The sequence below is a fragment of the Danaus plexippus genome, assembly GCF_018135715.1.
Source record: "Danaus plexippus chromosome 3 unlocalized genomic scaffold, MEX_DaPlex mxdp_30, whole genome shotgun sequence".
In the NCBI taxonomy this organism is placed as follows: domain Eukaryota; kingdom Metazoa; phylum Arthropoda; class Insecta; order Lepidoptera; family Nymphalidae; genus Danaus; species Danaus plexippus.
Window position 1 is genome coordinate 301,542 of NW_026869845.1, and position 21,791 is coordinate 323,332.

At 34.0% G+C, this 21,791-nt stretch overlaps 1 protein-coding gene and 1 long non-coding RNA gene across 2 annotated transcripts in view; one reads left to right on the forward strand and one right to left on the reverse strand.

The window, feature by feature from the left end:
- Positions 1-1,852: 1,852 nt before the first annotated feature.
- The window catches only part of LOC116769371 (zinc finger protein 704), a 38,665-nt gene continuing 18,726 nt past the window's right edge, over positions 1,853-21,791 (reverse strand). Inside the window, exons 4-8 of the mRNA XM_032660473.2 lie at positions 21,266-21,423; positions 9,031-9,128; positions 8,175-8,321; positions 7,922-8,009; positions 1,853-7,842 (exon numbers count right to left, since the gene is read on the reverse strand). Coding sequence (XP_032516364.1) covers positions 7,681-7,842; positions 7,922-8,009; positions 8,175-8,321; positions 9,031-9,128; positions 21,266-21,423 — 653 coding nt within the window. The 3' untranslated portion in view covers positions 1,853-7,680. The remainder of the gene's footprint in view (positions 7,843-7,921; positions 8,010-8,174; positions 8,322-9,030; positions 9,129-21,265; positions 21,424-21,791) is intronic.
- LOC116769454 (uncharacterized) lies at positions 10,772-12,353 on the forward strand. The gene is made up of 2 exons (XR_004353464.2): positions 10,772-11,373; positions 11,826-12,353. It is a non-coding gene; the product is annotated as an uncharacterized LOC116769454 (long non-coding RNA).

The following is a 21,791-nucleotide window of genomic DNA, read 5'->3' on the forward strand; positions in this document are numbered from 1 at the left end:
AAAGCACATTATTTTATAAGATGTTCGAAAAAAAAGCATTGTGACTAAACAAGTAATTATTACCGTAATAAATTTTATAGAAGTTTTAAATTAAGATTAATAATATGATAAGAAAACGATGTCAAAAATACGGTGAAAACAAATTAGGATTATTAGTAAAAGAGGCTCTAAGCTCTTGGGATGAAAATAATAAAAAGATACGGGCAAATTGAAATGAAATGATGTTTATCTTTTAATTTTACATCCAGGGATATGGCAAGAAAACAAACCTTATTTAAATTTGAAATTGTGTTGATTGTTGTGGTCATATATTATAATATAATTAGGGAAATTAATTTGTGAAAACTTTACAAAATTGGTTAAAAAAAAATACTAGTTGGTACACTTCATAAAAATAAATTCATAAATCGATTTTTCGTCATGTATACTATATTTATATTTTTTAAATTCGTATATTTATACACATAGACCCAGTCAAATATAAAATAATAGCAAGGGGGAAGTCTTCTGAACATTGAAATAATATTATTTCCGTGACAAGTATGCTGACAATGGCTTGGCTATGCGCAGTCTCTCTTATTTTAATCACCATAATAATTAGCGGTATTAGTTACTAAACGGTTTTTCATATGGACTCTAAAATCGTTGTAATGGATAGAACTCTAAACTGTTAATAATAGTTTCTATAATAACGTGTTTTTTGTAATTAAACTTACTTTTACTGTGAGTAGTTCCTTTGATCGTATCGTATTAATCGTTACTTTTAGAGTAACATAATAGGGTTTAAGTTTCAATTTAAGTATGATCTGCTGAAGGTACTAATTATGCCCTTACAGGCCGTCATAAGCCTCAGGTGACGTACGGCCTTTTAGAAATACCCTTGAGACCAGAGGTAAGATCATCTACTCGGTGATGCGGTGAAAGCTAAAAGGGTTAATAGCTACATAAGCTACACTATAGAAGGTAATACACAAAGATAAAAGGACAAATAGCACTTTTGATCGGAGCGGAAGGGTCTCTCGTTCATCGTTGTCTCTGAAAGGTGTTTTGTCTTACAGAAATAGATGACCATCACGACAATGTTAACAGTGGTTCAAAAATTCACTCTATTACACTTAGCATTTGATATTAAAAAGGTAACATAGCGTTTATTGGCCAGCAAGAGTGTTTTACATTCTTCGATATATTTTGAGACTTTTAATACCGAAAACATTCAATAAAACTCTTTAATTTGTGGTCTTAATTTTAAAGCAATGCACCATGAATGAACCTGCGTTAGAAATATTGACTAACATCTGTTTTGTTTATGGCTAATATGATATGAGCATATTTTTAAAGTTTTGTTACATACTCTGCTTTAACGTTTTATATTTTTCATGGATTTCGATCAATACATGGGGGAATACTTTTCAACAAATTTAAATAGTCCCAACAATAATACCTACTGTATTGGGACTCCTACTACTGATAATATCCATTATCACGTGGCCTTAAAGCTTAAATATCCTTAACATACAATATGTCTCCTGAATATTTTGTTCTCTCAATAAACAATTTAATATTTTCCTGTTAATAATAAAATTTTACGTATTTCTTACGAACGAGATTTATTAAATATTTTTTTCTAGGGATAAAAAAATCCGAATTAGAATTTTGATGTTTTTAGGCTTAAACTGGTTGAAGTGTTTTGCCCATACATATGTATATGCCAACTTGTGGTTATTCATGGAAAAACCACTGGTGTGTAATTTTTCGACAAGCAGGTATTACAGATATATTTTTCTATTTTATGTCTAAGATAGGGAAATTCGATGTCTACTAAGTGACGTTCTTAAATAAATCAAAACAGCTGTTTTAATCTAAAGTTTATATTTGTAAATATATATCAATTAATAACATGATCAAATAAATATAAGGTCAAGAGTTGTTCCATACAATTATCATTACACATTTCACGAATAAGAAACCAACGTCGTGATGTTTTTAATACAAAGGAATTATATTTACACAATACCACCAAGTAGATAAATAAATATATTAAAAAGATTCTCGATTAAGGTCTGGGAAATAATGCACAGTTATTACTAATAATCGACATTTATATTTTTTCAAGATATAAATTCAATCTAAAATTAAATGAGGTATAATAATCCAGACACATAGTCTATGAAGTAGATAAAATAAAACTAATTTGCTAAAGACTGTAGAAAATTGCATTATTATTGTGAATGGTTTACAATTTTCAGTCAAACATATTGATTTTTAATCTGTAACATAATAATAATCGCATCAGCCGCAACACCTGTCATTTTAGAGAGCTCGAAGTGCAAGGTATGATATATTAATTCCACGAAATGTGAAATATTGTGATGATCACAATTATTAAGATGTTCACATTTACAAAAAATGTATATGATAATTAATCGTTACATAATATATGATATTATTGCAATATTATAATAAAAAAAAAAACAAAACGCAAATATAATATTTTAAAATTCAAAAAAATCAATAATTTGGAACACAACCTGGACCTTTCCTATAGGTTCAGTGTAAAATAACATTTCCTAAACTAACACGATGTCTGTCAATATAACACTTCTATTCAACATTCAAATTTATAAATAATAGTCTAGAAGGTTAATAAATAGAATTATTAATATCACAGTAGATCAACTGCCAGCTAGTCGATGCGTTTCTGCATAACACTCATTTATCCGGTTCGGTTACGTTTGGAATTAAAAACTATTTTTGTTTCGTATATAAATGTTTAACTTTTAAAAAATATATATGTAGAATTTACGATACAGAGCTGACAGTGTCGGTACAAACTGCTGTGATATTGACAACATGGAAATATGTCTATCATTCCGGAGTAAAACATTTCAAACAATACCCTTCGATTGATCATTACTTAATATACTTAAAACTAATGGTAACCACGAAACCGATCTGTAGACGCTACGTCAACCTTAAATATATATATATATATCGCCGAAAAAATTCAATAATAAAATAACAATACATCCAGGGTCATCTAAAAATGCTGACAATTCATTAAACAACAGTTTCTGAACGTTAAGAAATAATCCACGTTAAAAAAAAAAAACTATTCAATTGGCTAGTACTTGAGAACCCATAACGCATTTCAAATATTTTGCAACGTGACATGTTTACTTCCACTGTTATCAAATAGATCATAAATTTACAAGAAATCTCCTAACGACATTACCATTATTAAAATGCGTACAGTTCTTTTCAGAGTTAAAAAGTTTTTACAGTGTGCTTATAACGAACAGCATACCTACTTATATCGAACAGGAGACATATTTTCGTAAATTTAATTGCCCACATACAATGCTATTCTAGTTTTGGAGTAATTAATACCAATCAAAATTTGAAATTCAAAACATAATTATTATACAGAAAATAATTACAATATTATTTATAAACGTTACATCGTAGTGTAATTAATACAAAAGATATTTTTATATATCTAAATACATATTATATTCAATCAATATATGTTCAAAGCTTACAAGGTTTCAACTTATAGATAATCTATAGATAATTTCGCTTCATATTCTTAAAATAATACACTGATGTGGTACAATTTTACGTTCCTTATATTAATCTATACATGATAGTGGATCAAATTATAAAGATTCAGTTACACATTTAGAATTAGGCACTACAAACTACAAGAACACTTCCAATTGGGCAGGTTGTATCTCCATTAAGAATAAGATGATTATCATGTAGCGAAGACACATTACAAGCGTTTTAGTATATATTATGAAAATGATTTAAATTTAGGATAAATTTGTTTAATTGACTCCTCTGAAAAGAATTGGAAGTGAAATGTATTTACGTCATTGAATATTACAGAGAATATACTATTTGCGTAGCTTTGTTTTTAATCTACCGATCTATAGAGAACAAAATTTCCATGATATCATTATGATAGAAAAATAAATATTGTACCCATAAGCTAAGTACATTTAATTATATCCTAATAACAAAAATTATCTACCTTATCATAACTATACGTGTAGACGGATGCAATATTAAAATATAAACATATCAGCACATTTATTATAATAAAATACTTAAAATAAATACACTCTTTCAATGAAAACACTTAAACCGATAAAAATGAAAACTTTATAGACTTAGACTGGACTAGGGCCTGTGTCAGATCACTCCGATATTATTGAGATACGGAGAGGTCTGAATGCCACTGTGATGTTAATATAAAAAAAATATAATAAGTGTTTTATTATGTAGGTAAGTATATCCGGCAAGTTAATGAGATTTTTCTCTAGAGACATACCGCCTCGATTATGCTTCTTTTTGTACTGACGTGATACATATTTTTATTATTATGACTTTGGTGTTGAGTGTATACATTATTGAGCAAAAGTTTTGGCTAAATAAATTAATATAAACTATGTACAGAACTCCTTACACGAAGTTAAATTGTCTTTAACTAAAAACTAAATCATACATTTCATATCAAAGTATTAAGAGAACGGTACTACTAATATATTACTTTGACATAAATCTAATAGCTTCAAAATAAATTGAGATCTATATATTATTTAACCCAGCTGGTTCGTAAAACCAGTCGACGCTGGCATTTCAATACTTCGATATTGTTTTGGTACCTACAAAGAAAATGAACCAATCCGATGCTTAATTGAAATGCAAGCAAGCAATACAAAAAATAAACATTTTAACGGCATCCATAGTTTTCAATAAAAATAAACTTTAATTGCGAGAAAAACAAAAAACCTAAAAGCTATTTAAGAAACTTGATTGTTAATTTTAAGGAATTTAAATATAGATTTCATAGTAATTTTAGACGACGTAGTGGAAGTTGTCGTAGATACTAGATAATATGAGAGGACAATTTTTTTCTACGGCAATAAGGCTACTTTTGTTTGGTACGTTCCTCCTGGCTTGTATGCTTTTCTAAATATTTGAATTTCTTTACAAGCATGCTTTAGTCAAAACATACTCATAACGAAGTTAATATAATTTCTGTTGTACTTAAAATTATTAAATACTATAATATGACTTCAACTTAAAATATCACTATTCACTAATTATTTCTTTATAATCTATAGCATTACGTCTAGCTCCTTACAATATGGCAGTTGTCAAATCGCTAGCTGAGTTGTTGTAGCCTTATTCTAAAGTGATTTAGTTCGGCGAGCGCGGAGTTTCGTTGCGTCAAATATTTCCGTATCATTGCTTACAACCACTTTATAATGATGTATTATCACAACCATTATTGCAATGAAGTATTATAATTCACATATATATTTGGTAATAATCGCAGGTACACTTTGTTTAAACGATATGCAACTTAAAAGTCACTTCAACTGAGTATGACGATCATACGTTTTGTTATAGAAACAAAATTTTTACGACGAAACAGCGAATTTCCGTGCGTGTTTGCGTTTATGTGATATTTAAAGTTTTAAGATAATGGAGATTTTTTTTCTTTCCGGTAAATAAAAATGGTTTACATCCATAACTTAAAGAATATTTTTTTAGCACCAAAAAGAAAGAAAAAAATTTCTTAGGAACGAAAAACGGCTGTTTGTTAAAAAAAATATATATGAGACAGATTTTAACTATTAAAATTATTTTGTGGCTGCATTGTGTTTTCTTTGAGAACCAGCACCAAACATTTTCAGTGCGGAGTCAACGAACTGTTATTAAGACTTCACAGCGAACTAATATTTAAAAAAAATTGGCACAGACGAATTTAATATCCGGGGATCGTTTAGAAGAGTTATCGATATATAAAATTATATATAAAATCGTCACATAATAAAATCTTTAACTTCGAAATACCGCGCTGATCGTTAACAGGTTATATACATATAACTATAAGAAAAGAAAATTATAGCGAATTTAAGTAACCGTAAATACAGCAATATTTTATGTACATATCCGAAATACGTTTCAATTATATTATATAATATATTAAATATAATTCTCAATATATTTATCTATTTACAAATATAATTATATAATAATACTTAACAAATAATATTGCAGATTGCAATCGCCGTCCTTAAATTACCATCACATCTTGTCCCGCTGGTTTCCATGGCTGGAACTTATTGGTGACCCTTCATCACCTCACATCATTACAGCTTCCTAGTCCTTGATATAATAAACTTTGAACATTGTGTCTTCTCGTCGAATTATGTCAAATTTTATCACAATATGTCCGTGTTCACACACTGGTGGTATTTCCTCCGTATCCTTAGTTCTCGTCATAACCAGGGCATATACAATAGGGTTGCCAGTCGACTGTCCGTCGGTGACAACCCTAGCTCAGCTCGTCGGCGCTGGATGCATCAAATTGAGTATTGTCTCCTTGTTCGCGTAGGACCAGCATTGTATACCATAAAGATATGTTCATAAAAATTTTAAGTCTAAATTTGTGTAGTCTTTTAGTCGAATCTGAGATAACTTACAGCACTAATCGATTTATTACAATATGTTTTTTTTTTATTAATTATTATCTATTAATTCAGTCAAAACATATAAGTGATGTACATCACTAATTTATCGCGACTGGAATGCTATAACACCTAGTCGAGTATGTGTTACGCGTTCAGCGTTCTCCGATGGCAGAGTGAAAATAATTGTTAGCAAAAAGCTACATAAAGCACTCCCGAAGACGTGGACGGAATACACTGACTCCATACTGTTATACGAACGACGAAGCCTCCAACAGTTATTGCTTGTTAAATTACGTTTAATAATATTTTAGAAGAATATATATTATGTTGATAACATACAGTTATGTATTATCCATCTATTATCACGTAATACATTACAATAACATCGAAAAGTTCATACAATAGTTATCTATAGATATGTCAAAAAATAATATATTGAACGCTATTGTGTGCTTAATAGAGTTTAATTTATGATTATTCACAGATATGTTTCGAATCGTTAGTGATCGACAGACTAACTAATGTTATAGCAAAACTAGGAGGATGAAGGCTGGATATATGGAATTTATTTGCTATAGAATTTAGTTGATAAATATATTTTTTTTTGCTCACCGTAGTCCAACCACATCATTTTTGTCCATTAAAAGCTATTATCCGGTAAAAATAGTGTGTCTTAAATCCAACTGCTATATTTAAAATACAAGGTAAGCGCACGTAACTTATATACCGATAACAATTGTTTTCACACTGCCTCGCATTGTGTCAGTCTAACCTTAAGCCTAGTATCTTAATTCTATTATTCACAGTCTCTGACCGAGAGCGACACACTATATGTGCGTGTCGGGTAAAGGCAATTCTACCGCGTTACAAAAATACGTGGGCAATGTCCATTTTGCAGTCAAAATACCGAGTCACATTCGTAGAGAAAAAAAAATATGTCTCCCTTAAACTTTACATCTATTCAAAATATTAATAATATATTTACTCCGTATAATTTAATAAAAACTCAACTAACAATATATATTTTTTTCGTTTATATCCTAGAACCATCACGTCCAGGATACGTTAAAGTCCTCGCTAAGGAATACTCGTCATTGTTTCAGCCGGCAGAGACAGCGGCATGTAGCTGTTAGCGGCAAAACGCTCACTTAGAGTTCATCACAGCGCGCACTGAGGCGAGCGAAGGTCTCAGGCGCTAATCACCAAAACGCGTGCAAGCCTTCTTCCACTTGCACTGAGTGCACCAGAGGTCGCGTTGGTCCATGCCGTAGACCTTGCGGCATTTCTTGTTGTCGGAGCGGGGCCGGCGACCGGGACTTCCCGGGGAACTGCTCACGCCGGAGATCTTTAGATGTTTCTGGAAATATAAAAACAATTTATATTCTCAACCAGCTCCGATTATGCACTGTAATACATTGATTAAAATCTGATCGTACCGGTGATTGTGAGCTTGACCAGGAATGCGTTACGGGAATGCTTATAGGTCTCGCTGCACCATTCTGCAGAGTAGACAGAAGACCTTGTCTGGAATATGTTTAATAGACCATTATTGCGCTGTCTTCGATTTCAATGAATATGTAGCGATGGCATTTTCTATAATAACTTATTTTGCAATTGATAAAAAGACTTTAAATTGGCTCTGAACAGTCTGAAGTTGCAATGTTAAAGGTTTTCTCGTTTATATTTTACCTGTATGAGCCCACGAGCTGTCGCTGGTAATCTGGATCCTCGTGCGGAGGCCGACACATGTCCCGATGGGATAGAGTCGGTGGGGGCGCGGCGACCTCGCGTTCCGTGTAGTAGAATTCCTCCTCATGATCGCCTTCCTTCTTTGGTCTGATGGAAACATACGAAAAACTAAGTATCCTGCTAAGATTTTGTTTGCATAATAGTATGTATATATTAAGAAATTATAATAGAGTACAAATCCGTCGCTAAGAACGTAAAAATGTATTTGAAAGATGATATCAATATTAAAACAGTGGCAGTTTGCTGTTACGTAAGAAGCGAGCGAGCGCGCGAAGTGACCTTGTGTGTAACGAGCTTCAGAACTAGGCATGCAGAGTCAACCTTGTCACGAAGCCTATACGCTTCCGGGTCACAAGGGCCGGCCTCGTAATTACACTGAATATTTCTTACATAATTATCTAAAACTCTAACACTCTTTGTAATAAAAACATATCGAATACTTGCATCGATTTAATCGAATTCACGCGTAAATCTAAAGTGCAGTTTATAAATTATTATTTACATTGTTATCGTTAGTTCGTGATTTACGTTTTAATGTTAGATTATGTATATTATTAAGCGCTTTATCGTATTATGAAATTGAAATCATGCGCGTGGTTGTAACGTAAGCGAAATATCTATGCATTATCGATTTCATGCAAATTATCGTTGGCAACCGCCAGCGCATGCAGCCGGACTGTGTCCACATTTTGAAGTAGGATTAAAGTTCAATATGTCCCACTGTTCATATGAATACGTGATAGAAATAAATCTTCTTACACGTGTAATGTGTCAACAGATAATATATAAATCTCACCCTAAGTGCGACTGACGAATGTGTGCTTCGATTTTGAGGCATGTGTTTGTGATGTAACCGCAACCTCTCCAAGTGCATTCGAATACAACACTGTTGATCTGTAACAAAGAAAAACAATTTATTTAATATTAAATGAAAATATAACGTGTTGCTAAACATCGCAAGACCGATATAGAGCAAGGTTGTCGGTAGTGTATATCTATGGGAAGATCCAATAGCGAAACGGTCATAAGTTAAATCGAGCTACAATGTACGGTGCGGAAGCGCCTCTAGGTCGCGGCCTTGCGGAGTAGTTACCAAATGGCTCTTGCACCACCGGCTGACAGCTTCACACGACATTCAAATAGACCATGCGTAATCAATTAACAGCTTTCAAAATACGCCTATCTTTAAATACACAATATTATGATACATATCTCGATTATGGTAATACGACTATAAAGTGAACAAATAGCCTACAAATGTTACATCTGAAAGCTTGAACGTGTATTACTCCAGGCAGTGACATTTCAATTGAATACATTGTCATTTGTCAGTAATTGTAATGCAAGCTATGATAGTGACTAGTTATCTAAATGCAAAACGGAAACAAATCCCCGCTCGTGTAAACAATTCACATGGCAAGGTGAGTATGTAATGCAATGCGAATGCCATGGCATAGCTAAAATCAATGTTTATTGGTAGTATAAGTGAGAACCAACACACTAAGTAGTCCAGTTCGGCAGAGATTCTAAATTGACCTTCGTTCCAATGCCGCGTTATTATAACCGATACGACCGGTCGATTCGAGCTTATTAAATGCAGAAATCCAGTCTCCTCGTTTACAAACTGTTTTTACGAGATAATTGTAAGGTTTTTATTATATTTTATGTTCTGCGATCGGATATATAAGTGGGTTGCACAAAAGAGCGTGTCAGGGACGGAATTGGGGTGTGCGGGCGGAGTGGCAGCGCTTGACGCCAGGGAACTGAAGCTATATCAAGTGCATTTGGATCTGGGTCAGGTCAGCGGTGCGAGGAGGAGGGCGGGGGGCTCCATCTAGGTCACAATACCACGGCCAAGGGTGGTCTGCTAAGGTTGCGATATTCCTTTGTCTACACGTGTATCAAACACACTCACGACGATAGAGTTATAAATTAACGTATTAAGAGTTTAATTATAAACTTGTCTGAGCGATCAAATTTATTTGGGTTATGACGAAATTGTCGCAATGAACCATTACAGTCAGAGCTGGTGAGTACAATGGGGACGCGTGACTCAGACAGCCGATGGTGTACGCCCGCTTTGCAGTTTCAGATATCGAGGACGTTCTCTTACTAAGTAACTATGTAAATAGCTACTCAATATATTTGCATTAATAAAGTACGGAAAAAAAACAATGTTAATTATCTTTGTAACTCCACAAATGTAAATGTCGCATAAAATGTAGCTCGCCTTTCACAGAACTTATTGCAAGGCCGATAATAAGACTGAAAAATTGCAACACGTGGAAATATTGATATAACATTATATATTGTTACATCCGGATAATGAATATCGAGAGAATAAAATACAGATATAGTCATTTTTAATAGTCTTCAATTTATGCAGCTATGAAAGTATAAATGATGAAGTAAATAGTAATTTGGTCTAATGCTGACTGGTTCGCGTCTGAAACACGAGGGGTGAGGGCGCTAAAGCCGCTCAGTGCACTACTGACCTAATTCAGACCTTATATACAGGACAGGAACTAGGTTTGCCAATATTTTTTATCATTTTCCTGCTTTAAATAAACAAATCGTAAGATTGAATTATATATTCTATAGGTCTATTAAAACGCATCCGTCAGTTTAGTTATAATTAATAATGGTGTTGCATAATATTTAATTACCTTTAAACAATCATCACATTAAATAGCGATTAAGAGTATGTTCATTCTACTTTAGTGACTGCAGTATGAACATAGACTCTATAATCTCATAGCCGTCTGCTATATTGCCAGTGTGCTATACAGACGCTCACACGTGCCGGATCTTTTCAATGTGTTCACTTGCAGTTGGATGTGGCACAGAAGTTATGTTTATTTAGAGACAATATAGTGCATGTATTAGTTGGCTAAGACACAAACACACGGCCCGGACAGACCTTTTACATAGCCACGATTAGATTGTTTTATCGCGTTGACACTCCAAAGGACGTCGAAATTTTGACATATTTCTTTTTTTTTTTTTTAATACAACCTTACAGATAAGGTATAAGATAAACGACGGCCAGCAGTTGCACGTGTCAGCGTGGAGGCAGCCACTACACTCGGTCGAGGACAGAGGGTGGTTAGCAACAGGGTGGAGAGTCGCAAAGTGCAAGGTTTAACAGTGAACGTGTATTCGATATTAAATAGTATTTTTTTTTATTCACTTTTTTTTCTTATTACATTACTTATTTTTGGCCAGTTCGCCAGAAAAAGAAATATTACGTTCCTGGGTTCCGAAATTCACACCTAATTTATGTTTAACTATCTATTAAATAGCACATTTTTAATATGTAATTGCGTAATATATTATTTAACTATACAACATTTCTATGTTGCGAGTTAACAACGGGAACTTCCATGAACAGAGGATCTATTGCGTATAACACAGATAAACAATATGTTGTTAACCGATTTGGTATTATATGCATAGAGAACAAGGTTTACATTCGATCATAGTCTGTATGTAACGCGATCCGGCATTAAATGCTAGTTTGTTATTGCGCCGTCTCTTTCTTCGGCGAAACGAGATGACTTATTGATTTGTTTTCATTGCATCTCTTTTCAGCTCGCTAATACACATAAGTCTATTCCGTAAGAATGACCTTCTTTCTACATATTTACTTCAAGTCAACGCGACAAGATAGGTTGTTTTGGTGCCATCCCGCTCTAGCTGTATAAGGAATGAGGAAGACGCTGTTATCATAGATGCGTTGAATACTGCATGGCGTGACGGACCGTGCCCTGCTGTGGTCTTTGTGTGCCGCAATCCACAATGACACCTAGCCGACAATTATAAAAGTTAATTATGCAACATCTCTCTCAGCGAAAATGAGGAAGTCCACTGAACAGTCATGCAATATATAACTTCCTATAACTAACATTGAGAACTCTACAGAAACTAGTTAGAAATGTATAATATTGTAATAGTGCTGTTTACGTTTGATGTTAAAGTATAACAATTTATATAATTCGTATGAATAAAATAATATTTATTAACATTGATGGCGTAATGTATTATGAGATAGTAAAAAATATAATAAAATTATTACAATTTATGAAAAAGGAAAATAAGAATAAATTAATTTGAATTATACACGTTGATATAATATTCATTGTTGTGTGTGATAATGAGATGAGGAAACCGACACAAGAAGTTTGGTCACGTCTCACGTGGCCGGCTCGGCGCAAGTTTCAAAACACGCTTTGTCAACAAACGAAGCCTACTAAAATACTGAACGTTTACAAACAATCCTTAATGCCAGTTGTTTAAAATAAGAACTAATAAAGACATTTCCGATGAACAGAAGTAAACATATGAATTAATGCGTTCATTATCGCTTTAAATATTATATAGTTGTATTTCACCAGCATTACGAACAAAGAATGTGGTAAAAGAATCTCAGTAACAATGAGGAAGACTATACCTGTTAGTGAACATCCAATATCGAATGCTGCACCCCATGGAAGGGGGCTGTCGGTCACTGAACCTGAGACTACATAACAACGCTACCCCATACTATTCTATTCAATCAAGTTTGTTTTCATAGTTGACAAAACTTTCGAACATTGATTTCAATTAACCTTCACTGTATACGAGTCGATAATACTTTAAAATTGTTGAACAGTATTTGAAATAAATCGATTTTATTGATTAAAATCAAAGCTTATAAAATAATTGATGTTTGATATTGTTATAAGTAAATTATGAGTTGATAATGTAAATGTTTATTGATGGTTGCGATCTAAAGCTACAGGTGAGGTGATGCGTTGAACTCCGGTCCGGAGTCCCAAGTCCCGACGACCCCCTCTCCTCAATTCACCCTTACATTTCAAAGCCGGTACAAAAAGAACACGAGATATGCCCGCCAAGGCAAGAAACTGCGCGTTCGTTGCCTCATTCTTTTCCGAGAAATATGAATTTTGTAATGTTATTTTGATTGGATATATTAACAGAAATTAGTTTTTTAGTGTCGGATTTTACTTAATTAAATTCTGAGAATTATTAAATTGTTATCGAAGATTTAAATGATTGCCTTCAATATCTTTCTTTAGTCATTAGAAAAAACTTCAAAACCGAATTCATCCGATCGCTAAATTGAAACTTTGACATAAAGGAATTATAAATATTTAATTAATATTAAACTCAATAATTTTAAAAATTGTTGTCTTAAAATATTGATACATAAATAATTAATCTTTCAATATATAACTAGCGTGGAAGAAAACAAGTATCGAAATAGTAAAGGCAACTTGTCGTGTCGCTAAAAAAACTAGTGACAAAAGACCGCGGTGAGTCAGAGATCCAGGCACCGTCTGCCGAAGGTGAGGACTTAGCAATAATGATGAATCAGCCCTGAGAGCGACTGCGGACGTTGGTTGAGAAGACGCCTCCCTGGTCACCGACCCCGACTGGTTCTGTCTTGTTACAATTTCACTTTTTTTCTACTCACGCAGAAAACGATCAACAATCCCGCTGTATAAAATTATAACGCATTAAATACTGAACTTAAAATAATCTAATGTTAAATACGTATTAAGCCACTGCCATTAGTTCCTCGCGATTTTCTCGTGTTATTTGGCATATAGTCAAACGTTTAAAACCGCTATATTTATTAGTATTGTCCACGTGGAATTCAATGTTACAGATTTTAGTATGAAGTTTATTTTACATTTAAAATGTTAAGTTTGTTGAACCCGTAGGACCACTCATTATCGCGTCTGATGAACTGCCTGCTATTGTTCGAGCCGCGCCGGTGACATTAGCCACTATATATAGCTAGCTACGCAAATATTATTGTTTTCAATTACGTATAAATATTTAATATTTATAACGAGAAAGTCATTGTTATTCGACATAACCAAAATTTGTTGAATTTCAACGTATATGTACATGTGTATATATACATATATTCCGTTTGTATGTAATATGTCACATATACATATATATAGTTGAATTGTTTTTAGTATATTTATATTGGACACGTTCACTATGATAGAATATTTGGGAGCTAACGGCAATGCTCATCATCATTGTGCATCTGATATCGGCCGGTGAGCATTTTCAATTCGGTATCGGTTGAAGTGAGTAGCGAGTGATCCTTGGAGATGTAAAGTGTAAACATTTGAACTGTCAAGAACGGGCACTGCCCCGAGATCGGTGTGAATGCCCTGCCGATGCCGGTTAAAAAAACGCATTGACTCCACCTATCAGACAGACTTACATTTAAGTTAAGTAGAACTTACGATATAATTTAGCCCTTCGTAATTACAGAACGGCATAAAACTGTTACCTTTACACACGTATTATTATATTATTTATTCTATATTGTAGACTTTTATTTTCGTATATGTGAAATTTGAGTTCATAGAGCGAGTTGGAGGACTATCGGCTAAAAAGGAATTAATTATTTAATTACCTTTAATGTAGTGCGTGAGGCACGCGAGCCGAGCTACTCCTTAGTTCTTATTAATTGTGCGCAGCGGTAGAAATAATCGCCTAATGTGATCATTGATCATATAAAAATTCGAACTAAACGATAAAAAGCAAGATTTGTTTCGGACGGCCGTCGGTCTCCGGTGACTGGTCAACGGCTTATAGGACGATGTTTTTGACCGCACCAAGGTCATAAGGATAGGGTTTGTGAACTTCAACACGCCTACACTGCTTGCCATCTTCAAACGATACATGTAACTTTGATGATATATGCACGCAGAAATATGTGTATTACTAAAAAAAGTATGATAATGTATCGAGCCACCGATATGTACAGGGTTATTAGAACGAGGGAGTCGTGTGGTGTCGGCCGATGACCCGGAGAGCGAGACGGAATGACAACAAAGCTGAAGTTCGCGCGGAACACGGCGACACCATCTTTCGACCTATGTAAAGTTAAAAATTCACAACGACATACACATTTTCGATTGAACAGAATACATGTATAGATGAACTCTTATATTGTGCTGTAACTGCATCATTCATTCTAGTTGGTAACTAAATTTAAATAGTATCACGGTTTGACGCTCTAACACAAAGGACTCCAATTCCTAATACAATCGTTGTATTTAGGTCGCCAGTATGGATGTAACCTATTTACGTTATTGCACAACGCGGTCGCACAGTACTTGAATAAGCTATTACAGCTGCCGTTCTAGTAACATATTCGATCGATAATTATCGAACAGGTTCCTTTTGTCACTAAGAGGCCCATAGCTTGACAAACCATTACTCACCATGATGTCATCCTACGATGTTTGATGTTAATAATCTGTGGTAATAAAGCATCGATTAAAACGAATGATATATTTGATATTTAATATGTAACGAGCGACGATAATGACGTCTGAATTGTCGAGATTGTAAGCTCCAAATTTTTATATCGTGTTTAACGTGTATCAAGTGTGTGACCTACAAAGCTGACCCACATTGATATTATTCTAAACGTCCATTTTGTCCTTATTTTAAAGTTAAAAGATCTATTCAATTCTATCTGTTGTGTGGAACAATAATGAGACTTTAGTGACGAAAAAACAGAACAAACTACAGTTTTTTAAAAAGCCAAGGCTTCGCATACGAACCTTCCTAAATGTTATGCGTATTAAATCTACGTGTAGGAAATAGTGACTGCTCGCACACATAGGTTAAGGGTCATTAACGGTATTTAATTTATGCGGACAACTCGTCTCGACCGTCGTAAAACAATTTAAATCCGTACTACAAAATAGGTTATTAACATATTATTCCGCTTCAACAAATTATTCGCCTACGAATATATAATTTTGAAATAGAAATATATAGATTTAGAACAGGACACTAAGCGTAAAAATGAAGATAGCATTAATATAAAAACTATAAACTTGTGTTATTAAGTAATTTTAAGACTTTACATGAACATTATAATATTAAAAACAGGTAGTTCACGATCCATTCGCGCATAACGAGAGGGGTGCTGCCGGTGCGAGTCGGGCTGTCATGCGAGCGACCAGTTCCCTGCCATTTACTCCTCTAACTGTTTACGAAGCGGGGAATGATCTGCGCGCTTCTAGTACCGCAATGTCTTCCGCGTTTTAAATATAGACCGCGAAGGCCGCCGCTTTATTCGTTTGTGTTGAAACACGTTGGCACAATACAGCGCAATGTTGTGGGAGCCTTGAAACTACGCTCCGACTGAAACGTTCCTTGTAACGCAGTACTAACAGTTCGTTTTTGGTAACGAAATAACGATATGAAAAAGTCTATGAGAAGATTGGTCGCGCATTACAACAAACTCGGGGCGTCGATTGTTTATAAGAAAATACGAAACAATAGTTACAGTTACGTCACTGTTTGATGAAATCTTGACCATGAAGTTGTTAAAGAAATAGATGAATATAAACGTTCGATTGTTCTTGAATAGTTGTCGGATGTCAGGAAGCAAGATGACGGGTGGATGGATGTTCAAAATATTTTTATAGAATTAAGTAAACAAATTATTTATTTACGCTAAACGTATTTTATTTGTGTATAAGTCACGCGGATTGCGCGTGCAGCATCACTATTCTACGGCCACGTGAGCGTTGCTAGAGACATCGGAACGCCCTTATCTCCTACTAGATACATATCTCAAATCTTTATCTATTTAGTTACATTGTAGATATAACACGATATACGACGATTGCTTATTGTATTACAAATATAAAATAATTAGTACTACTCGGCATTTTATTGCCTTGTTGTAGAAACAAATGTTTTATATTGGATTTGCGAGTCCGTTATGTAATTAAGATAAAAAAATATATATTTTGATTAAGACTGATGTTTTTTTTAATGAAGTTTTTATAAGATAATATTGTGATTACTTTAACGACGTATGATCTTAGTCTAAACAATGGCCATGGGTAAACGAGGAAGTCATTTGTAGTCTCTCCAGATAAGAAATTGGCTTATTTTATCAGTATGTAGCGATAACATGACCTTCTGCCAATCACGAACATTGACGTTGACATATAAGTATAACAGTTAAGAAAATATATATCATAAATCCATTATTAGACATGAAACTTGATCTAAAATTGTCAAATAAATAAACGCGAAGTATATAAATTATTTGTCTCCATAAATATATACCTTTTATATAACACTATAAGTATGAGGAAACATATTGTTTACTTAGTTATCTTTAACGGTAGAATTTGCATTAGAATATAGTGTTTATCTACAAAAAGTTTAATACCATATTTGATTGAATAGACACAACAGGCGAATGCTAAAACATAACAGATAGCTTATGTTTATAATATTAATCAAACAGGGAAGCTTCAATAGTGACCTTCATTTGTTAATACAAAGGTTCCGTGTTGAAATAGCTGAATGGTAGTCAATTATGACACTGTTCACGTAACTAAAATGCACTGAGATCCGGACGACCTCTAAGTAAACCTGGCTAATCTAAATCTTATCTTTAATTTACCGTTCCGTACATTATCTTTGAAGAAAGGCAATATTTTATGTACTGTTGAAATTTATGTAATATTTTATGCGTCCGAGGTTACACGTGCCAGTCGATAGCGTTCGTGCTTTCTTCGCTGCAGTTCTAACTTGAAATTTTCCTTATCGACGTTTCCTTACAACATCTTCAAGGCACTTTCAGGAAGATAACGCTTAAAACCAAGGCCGAATATTTTTATTGCTTATTTACTTGTATAATTATGATAAAAAAATTGTCTTTTGTTTATATATTGTATTAGCTTATGTCGATTTTTCATATATTATATTAAAATTAATAATATGTGCCAGCTGTTTCCTATTTTACTTTGGTTCGTTTTCAAAAATATGTATGCTTTATTTGTCACTTTCAAATGAAAGTTACATTACCAGAGGCAATGACTGAAAAGTTAGTGTTTGTAACAGTGACAAAAACACACACGAATCGTAACATATAACATATTGTAATATATATATTTTATTTATCATATTATAATATATAAGGTCAGGGTCACACCAGCTGCTACTTATCTAGACTCAATAGGTGTGGATAGTATACAGTTACTATTCCCATATAATTATAAGCAATTGCAATGCTGTCTGTAAGTCTCAATTCAAACTTTACATAACGTTGGTCAGGGGCAAAATGCAATACATTTAATTATTCATTTATTGCAAGCTCTGTTGTAGGAAACGCTAATGCAAGAATAATGGCTGTGACTAACAACTACCACGATATTTCATTAATTCTCGGAAAGGATAATACATCAGCGAGCGCTTAATACATCGACACTCGTAAAGCGGAATATGACTGATGACTTTTGTTCTTTACATTTACACGATGGGTAAGTCATACCGAGTGACAATATGAAACAAAAATTATAATTATATCTTTTGTAAGGTGCATACAGAAATCTTACAAGGCCTTGCTTCGCTATAATAGATGCGTCCTTATTCAAGGTCTGCCAGCTGGCGTCACTCCTACACTCAGCAACAACGGATTTTGCATCTATTCATAATAATACTCGTTGCTAAGTTTCGAAGGTCATTTAATAATGGTTCGTTAAAATTTTACATATAACGTGACATCTTCAATCTTGTTGTCACATGATTTTCGACTTATTCCAAGTAGTGCAGACGTTTTTGGGGAACAGGTACAAGTGGGTGGTCCATGGCATACGTGATTCACGGGAACTGGTTCATATTCCGATCGCATGTGTCGGGAGCAGGAGGTTACCGACCCTCGTGAAGATAATCCGCGTGCTGACGAGGGAAAGATTACACTAATGCTGAACAATAATCGACGTTAGTGAATTGCAAAATGACTTCTCCGATTACATCCGCCATATTGGATACCACCCTTCATTGTTGTTTAGTATTTTTTTCTAAATTCATGACGAACGCTCATCTCTTCTATGAGGATAAAAATCATAATACTCAATAAAAAAATGTCAATAGATTAACACGTGGAAAACTAAAGACTTTTTACTTGTTCGATATATTTCAAAATATGTAGAAGTAAATTTTTGCGTTGATGATTGGTAATCAGTGTGGTTGCCAAGTAGTCATGTGATAATTTCACCGGCGACAACGAGTCTGGGGCAAGCTATTGTTGCACAAAATTATAATAAGCAATCACTGCTCGCCTTTTGCGTAGGATTTCTCATAGCGATGTTTCGAAATCAACTTATAGATTGTTATATTTTGATTGATAATAATCAATCAATTTTCACAGATACAACATATGATTTCACTAGAAAAATAGTACATAATTGTTAAGTTAATAATTTCATTACAACGTTTACAAACACTGTAAGATAAACATGTATGTAGTAATAAAATTTCCTCGTGGTCCACGTTCTTAGAGCTAGTTAAAATTTTTAGTGTACTATTAAATTTGGAGTAAACCGCTGTTACGTAAGATAAGTAGGTGAGAAACAATGCGTCTCCGGTCCACCCACGAGCTTTGGCCGTCACTGCAAGGTTGAGACACGAGCGTGGGACTCACTAACTCACTGAATTTTTTACCAGAGATGATATACGCAGTCATTTATACTAACTAACTGCGTATGAATGATATTGTTTGCACAAAGAACAGTTACACAAAGGACGTATTAGCCCGCTCGTGTTTACTTTATTACAGTAACAGTGAACAAAATACTTTCAAAGTTACTGGCAATGCATTATGCGGTTGAACCCATAAATGCTCTTTGTTTCACTAAGCCTTTGGTGCGTCATAATACACGTGTTACGTAATCACGACGTGAAAGAAATGTATTATATGCACCGGACATTTAAAATCACATACCATAATGTTTTTACATACAAAAGTCACATTAAATGAAAAACTAGCGCGTACCACTTCAGCTATTTGGACTGTGGATTGTTAATTCCAGAACATTGAGTGCGTGAACGTGGCCTACTTTTATTTTTACCTCACAATGAGTTCATTATTTAACAGTTTTATATTATACAATCCTAAATTTCAAGGGCACATTTGTTTTATCAGGTCGGAGTGGATCTTTAATTGTAAGCGTCGTATGAATTAATGATAATTATTATTAAATAAAATCAGTTAAAATGCAGATGCGATGCGTAATAAATAGTCTGTCGCGAAGTCGTAAACGTATTTATGACAAGTTCACAATAGAATTACATAAAGTGCGACCACAGTACCTATTCCGCCTTGACATTGTACGTTGAACTGTGCACGTGTACTTGTAATAAAATAATATTATATATTTAATTATTTAACTAGCCGTTTTTATAACATAATAAATATGCAACGGAAATAGTGCCCTCGGCGCATTATGGAATGGCTAGAAAACGTTGGATTATAGTAAAAACCTGTTCATTGATAAGGTTTTTGGGAACCCTTTTCACAGTATTTCATAGTATTGTAAGTATTACATATACATTTGTTCACGCAATTTTCAATTTACACATAGAAATTATATGTTAATTTAATCTCATGCACACAATTTGCAACAAAACGAATTAGGAATTACGAGTGATACAAAGGCCACTAAGTACCTCAGCAGGTGGCTTACTCGGTGAAAGTATTTGTTCTCGATGTCTAACATGGAACTGTAAGTAATATATAAAGTAAACTACCATAATGATGACGCACACTTATTACAAAACGTAAGACAAGTGATTGTCTAACATCTGTGCATTTAATGCGTCATAAGAATTTTTCTTCTGTTCTTGTTCAAGACCTATACACAAATAGGTAAACGAAAAGTCATTGCTTTGTTCTAATCTAATATGTTCTATTTAAATGAAGGCGCGTCACATTTGCCTCGTACCGCGTACGTTTACTTAGACACATTCACGTGGTCGCGATATGAAAGCGAGCATGATCTGTGTCACGGTCTAATTGAAGCCGTTGGTACGGTGGCTGGTCACGTTAAACAAGATGTACTGGTAATTTCGTCAAAGGATCCTCGTATGTACCCGCACCTTATAATATACGTAACAATAATACTACATTAATTTGAAGTTGAGATTATTTCAGCTAGGGAAATCTGATTGGTTTTTCTTACCCTCTTTTTGCGCGGGTGGAGATCTTCGTAGTCCATAGCGATGCCTTCGTCGCTGAAGGAGGAGGAGACGGGAGGTGGAGACGGTGTTCCTGACCTCCATGATGACCCCGAGCTGCTGCTTGCACCTGGAGACACTGATGAACGGCCTCCCCAAGCACCTGACACAATAAAACCCATGATATCAACCACTAGTAATAATTTTACGTGAACAAAAGCCATTTTGATAGTTATGGCTTGCAAGTAAAAGAGTAAATATATATTTTTCTTGAGCGCAGCACTTGCTATTAAAAATTTAATATAGAATTGCATTATTATATAATTTTTTTTATTTATAAATAAAGCATTCACTATGTAATTCTCTCTGCACGTGTACCGTACACATTCTACCGTGCCTATCGTTATAATACACAATAAAAATCAATCCTTAAAAACAATCTGAAATTATTAACAGTTACAGTGAAGTTACAACCGCGATCGTTTCTTAGAGACGGTATAATAAAGTTTATTTAAATGAAACTAGTGTTAT